This window comes from Peromyscus leucopus, chromosome 20 (genome assembly GCF_004664715.2).
Source record: "Peromyscus leucopus breed LL Stock chromosome 20, UCI_PerLeu_2.1, whole genome shotgun sequence".
Classification (NCBI taxonomy): domain Eukaryota; kingdom Metazoa; phylum Chordata; class Mammalia; order Rodentia; family Cricetidae; genus Peromyscus; species Peromyscus leucopus.
The window spans coordinates 19,295,203-19,305,438 of NC_051080.1; the positions used below are offsets into that span (position 1 = coordinate 19,295,203).

General features: G+C 52.4%; 1 protein-coding gene across 2 annotated transcripts in view; it reads right to left on the minus strand.

The window, feature by feature from the left end:
• The window catches only part of Fbln1 (fibulin 1), an 84,675-nt gene extending 80,837 nt beyond the window's left edge, over nt 1-3,838 (minus strand). Inside the window, exon 1 of one of the 2 annotated variants that reach the window (XM_028878136.2) lies at nt 3,580-3,778. In XM_028878136.2, coding sequence (XP_028733969.1) covers nt 3,580-3,658 — 79 coding nt within the window. In that variant the 5' untranslated portion in view covers nt 3,659-3,778. Of the gene's footprint in view, nt 1-3,579 lie in introns of both variants that reach the window. The other variant, XM_028878138.2, reaches the window with a different exon arrangement.
• Nucleotides 3,839-10,236: the final 6,398 nt, after the last annotated feature.

Below are 10,236 nucleotides of genomic sequence, written 5' to 3' on the forward strand. Positions count from 1 at the left end.
ATGACTTAGAGGTTAAAAGCACTGGCTGCTCTTGCCCAGAACCTGGGTTCTGGTCCCAGCAGCTCACAGCTATTCCTATGTAACACCAGTTCCAGGGGAATCTGATGCCCTCTTCTGGCCTCCTCAGGCACCGCACACACATGGTACACAAACAAGCACGCAAAACACTCATACACATAAAATTTAAAAACAAATAACCTTAAAAGAACAAAGTGCACCGGCAGAATTCCATGTGCCCTTTGAGAACTGTTTCCCCAAAGTGTTATCTGCAGAGCTGCCCGTCCACTGTGCCCTTTGCTTAGGCTGCTGGGCCTTCAGGGAGTTGCAAGCAGGGGACTCCCCCAGGCACCAGGGTAGGGTAGAGCCCTGGTAAGTTCCTGAGTATCTCACTGTGGTGGTTTGAATGAGAATGGTCCCCCACAGGCTCATATATTTGAATACTTGGTCCTCAGTTGGTGGAACTGTTTGGGAAGGATTAGGAGGTGTGGCCTTGTTAGAGGTGTGTCACTAGGGGTGGGCTTTGAGGTTTCAAAAGCCCATACCATTCCCAGTTAGCTTGCTCGCTCACACTCACCCCTCCCCACCTCATGCTCGTGTGTCAGATGTAAGTTCTCAGCTACTGCTCCAGCACCATGCCTGCCTGCCTGCCTGCCGCACGCTCCCCACCATGATGACCATGGACTCCAACCCTCTGGAATCATGACCCCCAAATCAAATGCTTTCTTTTATAATTTCCCCTGGTTATGGGGTTTTGTGGCACTTGCCATGTTTCCTTTCTCCGGCAGGACTTTTTGCTCAGGCTCTTCCTTCTGCCGGGAAATGCACCCTTTCCTCCCAGCCCAACCCCCCCACCTTCAAGTGACTGGTGAGACGAATTCCCTCCCGCAGTTGCACACACACCGCCTCCTCCAGAAAGTCTCCCCTGACTCTGCCAGTGGGGCTTGGCTCCTCTCTCTGGATCTCCTGGAAGCTGCGAACCACATGAAGGGAAAGGGCCGAGTTTGTCTCATGTCCTGCCACATCTGGGAAACCTCAGTGTCTGGCGCTGAGCTGTCCCTCGGCAGCTATTGAGAGAAATGCCTCTGCCTGACCTTCTCCACTAGGGCTGGCTGTGAGGGCTGCAGTCGGGGGCTTTGTGGGGCCTCCTTCAGGAAGGGTTTGAAGTTCGATGTGAGCAGAACTTTCTAAGCATGAGCAAGAACGACACAAGGGCACTTCTGAGGCTACTTAGTCCTGGGTTCTCTTCCTTAACCTAACAAGTAGGAGTCTATTATCTCGTTTTACACACAGCCATCCCACTGGATTCTTCTGTAGACAGGAAGATTGGCTTCCAAAGCAATAGGTACCCAGGTATCCCGACGAGGGAGCTGAGTAGCTGGGTTCCCCAACTCCTGCCCTCCACGGTACAATGTGCAGGGGGTGGGGGTGGGGTGGGGTTGGGAGTGGGGGGGGTTGTGAGCATGCAACTCAGAGTTAGGAAGTCTAAAGCAGTGCTGGAGGTCTCAGTGCTGCCCCAGGGACCCCCAACCCCCAGTCTCATCTTCCTGCCTCCGGTCTCCACCTCCTGACTGGGAAACTTCCAGGAGCTCAGCTCACAGCCACATGTTTCTGCCAAGTGCTCTCTGCCTTTGTTCTCCCTCCCAACAGGACTTTCTTTTAATCAGTCGGAAACTGCAGGCTGGAGCCAGAGGCCAAGAAAGCCTTGGAGAAAACACAACTGTTTCTCCCAACACCTCCCCCTCCCCACACCCTCAGCTGGCCCAGGAGCAGCCAAGTCCAACAGGACAGATCAGTCACAGGACAACCATGCGCTGACTCTGTCCGTTGGCAGGAAAGACCACACGGTCCTTCTGCATACAGGTGGCCACATAACCCACTGGCAGCCAAATGAATGGGAGCCGATTAGCAACAGGGTACACTCTCTGTCTGTCTCCTCCAAGGTCTTTATTAGATAGCGGCTTTCTTGCCAACCCCACAGCTCTCTGGAGCCTGAGATCAGGGTCACCTGGCCCTACAGGGCTACAAGCAGCAGGAAGGAGCCAACGGCTTCTAACCCTTTTCCAAGACCACACCAAACTCAAGGCAGCTCCCCCAACAAGAAACAGAATGGGTCCCAGGATGTTCTATTCTGGCTGGCTTCAGATAGAAGCTTTCCTCTGAAGGATGATGCCTGCAACACTGAGAGACTCCGGGTTAGCAAGTGCGGGTGCTCACACACATCACCGTGAGCACCGGCAGGAGGCAGGGAAGACCGGCCTCGGAGGCCCTGGCCCCCACATCTCTCCACCTGTTTCTTCTGTGCAGCTTGTGGCTATCAGAGGTCCTTGCCACTTTGCCCCCCTCCCCAGCCCCCATAAATCAAAATCCTCTCTGGTTTTCACTCTCCCTGGCAGAGACTCAAATGCCTTCTCTGGCCCACACCCACCTCACTATCTCTGGTCCAAGCACAACCTCCTCCAAGAAGGCCCCCCTCCCTACACTCTGAGGGGCTGCAAAACTCTTGGCACGAACAGTTTCGAGCCTATGAGCCTACCGACCCTGTCTCCTACCCTGAGAAGTGACCCAAGATGTGCCAAGGCTGCAGCCAGTGCCCAGAACTGCCAGAACTCCTCCTGGATTCAGAACCAGCCAGTCCCTTCTCCCTCCCCTCTGCCTCTCCCTCCAACCCCTGGCCAGCAGTTATCTACAACCCGTGACCTTTTGACCAGGAGTGTGGCTATCAGAGAATTCAAAAGAAGCTAAACTAATCCAGGGATCAAGAGTAAGAGATCACAAGGGTGCTTTGGAGCTGGGCCCCCCGCTGAAACAAAGACTTGAGAGAAAGGCCAGGCTTGGCTGACGGCCCCAGAGTCACAGAGGTTAAAGGTTCAATGTACAGCCGTACAGCTTCTCTGATGGTCAGGTGAAGCGCCTGCCCCCGGTCCAGGAGGATTATGGACTGGAAAAAGCACAGCCCGGTGGACTCTAGTCCATTCTAAGGTTCCTGGATTGGGGAAGTGGTTCTGGGCCACCAATCTGCTAGAGGGCTCTCCTGTGGCCCAGCAAGAAGGAAGTGGCCAAATCTTCCAGAATGGTCCTCTATTTTCTCTTTTCTTTCTGCCCCCATTCCTGAACAACTTACTGCTCCTGCCCTCCTGCCTCAGTTTGCTCAGGAGTAAGATGGGTGCAGCAGACCCCATCAGAGGGTAGGGGCTGGAGGCAGTGGAAAAGTCGCACTAAAACTGCTTCCAGTGCGGAAAGCTTCCCACCCCCACGGCCCTGCGGGCGGTCTTCGAGCTGTCTCCACCAGCAGAGAATGTGGCTGCGAGAGCCCGCTGGAGGATCTGTTTGGAAGATGAAGGAATTTAAAACAAGTCCCCCTTGTTTTAGAGCAGGGCATTAGGGCCAAGCCGGAAGTGCGGCTGGGGAAAGGAGGTCGTGGGCCTGGATTCCACGCAGCTCTGTGGACCATGCGATGACGCCCGGGGCGCAGCAAAGCGCAGCGCACGCGCTCCGGAGCACCGGCAGCTGCAAACTTCTAGGGACCGCGGGGCCCGGGTGGGGACCTAGAGGGGGGCCATGGGCCCGGGACGCCCCTACCTCGGGCCGCCAGCAGCGAGAAGCTGCTGAGCAGCAGCAGCGGCAGCGGGACGGGGCGAGACGGCGCGGGGCGCTCCATGGGGCCGGCAGGCTCGAGCGGCGGACAAAGGCACGGCGGGCAGCGGCTGCACGCTCTGGCTTGGCCTGGGCAGCCAACGCGAGGCTCCTGCGCGCCGCGTTCAATTATCCCGCCCGGAGGAGGCGCGGCGGGGGCGGGGCCCGCGGGGACCCTCCCTCCAGCCCTGCGCCGCGGGGGCGCGCCGCCACCCAGACTCTCCTGCTGGGACGCACGCGGGGCGCCTCTCTGTGAGACTTGCCCCGCCACCCACCTAGGCACGGTGCCCCACACTCATCCACATCCCACCGGTCACCTAAAGCCGCCTGCGGAGAAACCAGACCTCTCAGGGGTTCCCCTTTGCACGTCCCCGCACCCTACAACGGCTCCTTAATCGCCGCGCGATACCCCGGGACTCTGCAAGTCTGCGGTTGGCACCAGCGGCTGGGATCGGACCGGCCGGCCAGGACTGCCAGTCAGGCCAAGCCGACTCCTAACACCAGGGTATAGTCTGGGCTTCCCACAGCCCGGAAGGTCACGTGGAAAAGAGTTTGACCTGACGGATCAGGAGGGCAAGCAGCTAGGCTGGACCAGCAGAAGCCAGTTTGTGTAGAATGCATGGCAGCCACCAGCCAGCTAGCTTAGAGAGGACTCGCAGATAGATTTATTTAAAAAAATAAAATAAATAAAAAAGAAGCTGGGAAGATGGCTCAGTGGGTAAGGGCACTTGGTGTGAAGACATGAGGATCTGAGTTTGAATTTCCAGCACTCACATAAAATAAAAACAATGCAAAAAAAAAAAAAAATTAGACTTTTAGCCGGGTGTGAGGCACTCCAGATGCAAGGACAGATAAATCTCTGAGCTTGGTCTACAATCAAGTTCCACAACAGCCAAGGCTACACAGATAAACCCTGTGTTGAAAAACTAACAAAAAAATTAAAAAAAAAAAAAAAATATATATATATATATATATATATATATATATAGACAGTGCAGATAAATTCGGAGAACTTTAGAATACCATTTAGCTGCTTGTGTGGGACCAGTGATTCAGTTTTAGGGATCAGGCTCTGCTGGAATAAACGTGCCTGTCTGCACACAGAGACTGTCCATAGTGTCCGTGGGAGCCACCAACATCATCCACAGTGAATGAGTATGTGGGCAAGTAGTCACATACTAGGACATTCAACTCTGACGGTGCACCATGGGACCAGCCACAGATGAACTTTTACTACATAGGTCTGTTTGTAGGAAGGACAGGGCAGGGCAGGAGACTGCTGCTCCTGGGGTGGGCGGTGTCTGGAGGCAGCCACTGAGGAGTGGTTTCCTTAATATACTCAGTGCGGAAACACTTACCAGGCCGTTCAATGACAAAATGTGCCCTTCTGTTCGATTTTGAAAAGGGGGTGTCATGCGCTGTTGCCCAGGCTAGCCTTGACCTCCTGGGCTCCAGTGACCCTCCTTCCTCTGCCTCCTGAGTAGCTAAAGTCTATACGCGTGCACCACTGTGTCCAGTGCCTCTGAATGAAACCTCATCTCAAAAGATATCTAATGCTGGAGGTTTGCAGAGAGGCCAGGAAAGGGCCTGCTGGCTGATCCTTGGTTCAGGAGGCCGCCCAGAAGTGAGGCTGGGCTCAAGTGTAGCTCAGTTGGCAGAATGCTTGCCAGGCATGCCCAAAGCTCTGGGTTTGATCCCCAACAGCCAACATAAATCGGATATACTGGTACACACCTGTAATCCCAGCAGTTACAAGGTACAGGCAGGAGGATTGGAAGTTCAAAGTCACCCCCCTTAGCTACATAGTGAGGTCAAGGACAGAGTTGGGTGTGTGAGAACCACCTCATAACAAGAAAGAAAAGGAGGGATCGTAGAGGGAACAGCCTCTGCAAAGGCTTAGAAGTTTGGGTGCCGATGGTTCGGGAGGTTTGAGCATGTGCAGGTGCAGGAGAGGAGGGGCCCCTGAGCTGTGAGCAGATTGGAGACTCCTTAGTACCTTGTTATGCATTTGATCATTGTTGCAGAGTTTGGAGGACTAAGAGAAGGTGGCTGAGGGGAGGTAGGAGATCCAAGGTCTATTCTCAGCCCTTACCAGTCTCTACCAGTTCACTCTATTCTCATATCTCACTTATTAGGTACTTGCCCCAAGCCCCTAGTGACTTGGAAAACCAGGCAACAGATGTCAGGGAAATGGGCCAGTCTGAAAAGTCCCAGGATGAACTAGAGGTGGTGACCAGGTCCAGTCCAGGCTGGACCACTTCCTGGCTCTGTGACCCTGTGTGAATCACTCATCCACTTGGTGTGCTGTGTCCTCTGTTGTGGACTATTGCTTTATACTGTGTAAAGATGTGTTGCAGTGACTGGTTTAATAAAAAGCCAAATGGCCAATAGCTAGGCAGGATTTGGGGGCAGAGAGGACGCTGGGAAGAAGGCAGGAGATGTCAAGAGACACAGAGCAAGCAGGGTGGGCAACACAGAGATGAGGCAATAAAGCCACGAGGCAGAAAGTAAGTTCATAGAAATGGGTTAATTTAAGTTTTAAGAGCTAGCTAGAAACAAGCCTAAGCTGTCGGCCAAACTTTCTTAATGATAAGTCTCTGTGTCATTATTGGGGAGCTGACGGTAATGTGCCTACAGTCATCATCTGTTAAATGTGGTGATAGGACTGGAATCAGTTGAGAAGTAAAGGATGCAAAATTCCTGTGACAGGGTCTCCACCAAGAACGCTGTGGCTCACTAGCTGTCAGCCATGGGACAGTGGCTGCAGCAAAGGGTCCTCACGGCACAGCAGCACAATGTCACTTCCCACTTCCTCTCCATTATCCGACCCCTGCCCGGCCCCAGACTCAATATCCCTGTTTGCAAAATGATCTGCATCAGATTAATGTCTGGAAAACTGCAGACCCCAAATCCTCTGTGACTTCGGGTTCCTTATCCCATTCTAGGTAGACCCCAGCTCTCAGATGTCCATGGAAAGACTGAAGGCCTGAGCTTTTTTTGCAGATGTTGACAGGGGCTGCCTATCCAAAAACCCCAGGCATTCTCACAGTCTGCATAAAATGCAAAGCCTTGGCTACCCTGTATCCATCTATACCTCAGGGTTGGTCCATAGCAAGCAGCCTTGAGGGTGGCACACACGTGATCCCAGCACTTTGGAGGCAAAGGCAGGAAGATTGTGCATGTGAGAACCGCCTGGAAGACACAGTGAGGTGCTACCTAAAAAATAAAAAAAGTTGGGAGTGGGCAGGAGGGGGACAAAGAGAGGAGGAAATGGAATATGAAGAGGGGGAAGAAAAGAAGGAAGAGGAGAAAGTGGAATCGGAAGAGGATTGGGAAAAAAAGAAAGAGAGAAGAGAAGGAAGAGGAAGCTGTCAGATTCACATGGAGTCACTTCTGTCGGGCCCTGATAACAAGAACTATTGACAGGAGGCGTGAACGAAGGAGGGGCTCTCACACATGACTGCCCAGTAGCAGGAACCATCCATCCCAGGAGACTGCCAAAACCTCAACCTGGCACAAAAGCCATGCCAGCCTTGCCCAGAAAAACTTCTGCAAGGATGTCTCTAACAATGGCCTCGGCAGCGTTGGACAGACACCACCCTTGGGATTGATCTTTGTGGCCAAAGATTACTGTTGCAAAGTACTTTTTGCAATCCCCCTCACTTCCTGTTAAAACGTCCCCTAGCCTCCAACTCTTTGAATAGGATAATAGTTCACCACAACAATCACGGCCCCATCACACTGCCACCCCACAGGGCACACTGTCACTGGAGAGTGCTTTCTATCATTTCGATCAGCATTTCAGGTTCCATGCTCTCTGAGTATATGAAGGCATGCAGCACTGGCCCTTGACCTCAGTCTGCTGGGGTGTGGGAGACTTAGGGAGCAGCTGGCTACTCTCACATCTCTGACCGGGAGTCTCAGACTGGAGAGCGGCGCCACAGGGTTGGGACTCCATGTCCTCTGACGCCTATCCCAGATCCACTTGGCATCTGGGCATCTGTTTCCTACCAAACACCAGTGCAGAAATGTGTCCCCGACTGGGTGAAACTATTTGTTGTACACCTAGTGAACACGCTGTGTGTTTATTATGGGTACAACGAATGGCCACTTTCCTGGCATGAGATGTTCAGATTTTGCTCGGTTAGAAACTACGGCAGTGTGAGATCTGTGCTCTAGCCTGGGCTGTCTCTGTAGTTTCTGGCATAGGTGCCCTGGAAGCCAGAAAGTGAGGAATTCACATTCAGGCAGAAGGGACCCAAAAGTGGAGTCTCTCTGTCTCCCAACCAGTGTGGGCTAGCTTTTCTTCACACAGGCTATTTTCACCAGCAAAAACAAAAACAAAGAACAGTCTAATTTCCATGTTCAGAAAGGACCAAACATTTACCATGTGTTATGAGCCATTGTATTCTCCTCTGTGTGATTTACTTCCTTTTATTCAGTTATTGCAATGGAAGAATTATTATAACAGCAAAAATCTAGAAAAATGCACTGTCCATCAATAGCCTACTTGTGGTGCACATAGTTGGATTGAACTAACAATTATGCCAGAAACCTAGTGAGATATAATTATTGCACCTCAACTTGACCCTGAGTTTCTTGGCAACCAAAAGAAAAAAATAAATAAATTATGGTGGTTTCTGTGGTTTTTGTTTTCAGTCCAAAGAAGAGCCCCATGTTACTGGGAGACACAAATATTCATGTGAGAGTCAACAAAACTTCACAAGTTACATGGTGGATTGTACTTTGCAAAAAAATAAAAATAAAAAATTAAGAATTAAGGAAACTAGGCTGAACCACCCAGTAGTGTCAATTGCCACTTGGGAGGCAGAGGCAGGTACATTTTTTAGTTCAAGGCCAGCCTCAGCCTCATCTACCAAGCAAGTTCCAAGACAGAGCAACACAGAGAAGAAGACAGAGAGAGAGAGGGAGGGAGGGAGGGAGGGAGGGAGAGAGAGAAAGTAAGAAAGAAAGGAAGAAAGGAAGAAAGAAGAAGAAAGGAAGAAAGAAGAAAGGAAAGAAAGGAAGAAAGGAAGAAAAAGAAAGGAAAGAAAGGAAGAAAGGAAGAAAGAAAGAAAGAAAGAAAGAAAGAAAGAAAGAAAGAAAGAAAGAAAGAAAGAAAGAAAGAAAGAAAGAAAAGAAAGAGGCTGATCTTCAGACAAGTTCCGTGTGGAGAGTGAGAGCAGAGACCTCTGACCCTGGGTCCTAGGCAAGATGACACATACTCATACCATCATACACTCCACTCCCAGCAGGAAGTCATTCATTATGGCCTGTGTGACAGTCCAGCTTTGTCTCATCTCCAGAGCCAGATTAACAGATGACTTTCCTGATCACAAACAGCTCTTCATCTGTTTGAGAGATCGCGGCTGGGCCTTATAGATCGCCCTGTCCTCCCCCTCCCCCAAGCTAGAAGACAGAATGGCTTCAAGCTGCACAACCTCTGGAGCACAGCTGCCCGTGATTTCTGTACCTGAAGCCATGTTGTGTGTGTCCCCTCCACCGCCCCGCCACCACGCCCACTCGTAGTTTTCTGAAAGCAGAGGCCACCCTGACCTCAGCCCACCCCTCCAGGGCACATCTCAGCCTCACATCTCTCACAACCCCTTCGCAGCTCCCAGAGCACCTAAGCCATACCCTCGCTTTCTGCCTGTGTGCAGCAGAAGCAGACAGACAGCCAGACGGATGGACGGAAGCTGAGGGCGCGATTGACTCTTGGCTTCTCTGATTCCTAAGTCCGCTTCAAAGGCAGCTTCAAAGGCTTCATGGCCTTACAGTTGAGCAGCTGGCTTCTTTCCTGTCCTTCCTGCCTCAGCCAAGACGCACCTCTGAGAGGCATTCCTGTTTCCCATGATGGCCACATTTGGGCCTGGATACTCCCTGCCCTGCACGGAGTCCTCCCCCAAGCCTAAGACTCCGATTCCTTTCCTGTTCCTTTATTTCTCCACTAGCCGATCTACTCCTGTGCCCACTAGCCCATGGGTTCCTGGAGGGCAGGGACAGTCGGCCTCTTCTGCTGTGCCCTGAAGTCCCTGTGGAGGCTTGAATAGGAAGAGCCTCTCTCTCCACCCTTCTGCTGCCACAAGCTAAGAAAAACTCAGCCTTCAGCGAGAGCCCCGGGTGACATCGACACCCACTCTCGGGACCAGCACCCCACTTAGCCCTTTAGGAGAGGCATTGAGAGAGCCCAGCCCCCCAGGATGGCTGCCTGGTCGCCGCTACCCTGTAGGCTTGGGCCTGTGGCCCTCACTGTCCCTTTAGCTTCTCCTTCTTTGGGGACCTCTTCTTCTTGGGGTGGTCATTGGCCGTCATGTGACCAGGATGAGACACATAGAGAGAATGGCCTGGCCTTGCGTGGGCTGCAGGAAGCAATAAATGACACCGTACATGCAAAATATAAACAGCGCCCAGCAGATGCTCCTGCCGCAAAGCCCACCCTGGCACCTGGGCCTCCTCACATTGCAGCGTCACCCAAGGCTCTCCCAAGGGCCACATTCCTTATTATGGTAAGAAGGCCTGGAATCCAGGGTTACAGGGGCAGGACGGGGTGGGGGGTGGGGAGACTGTCCTGGAGTGACTGCTCTCAATGGGCTACTGTTTTTA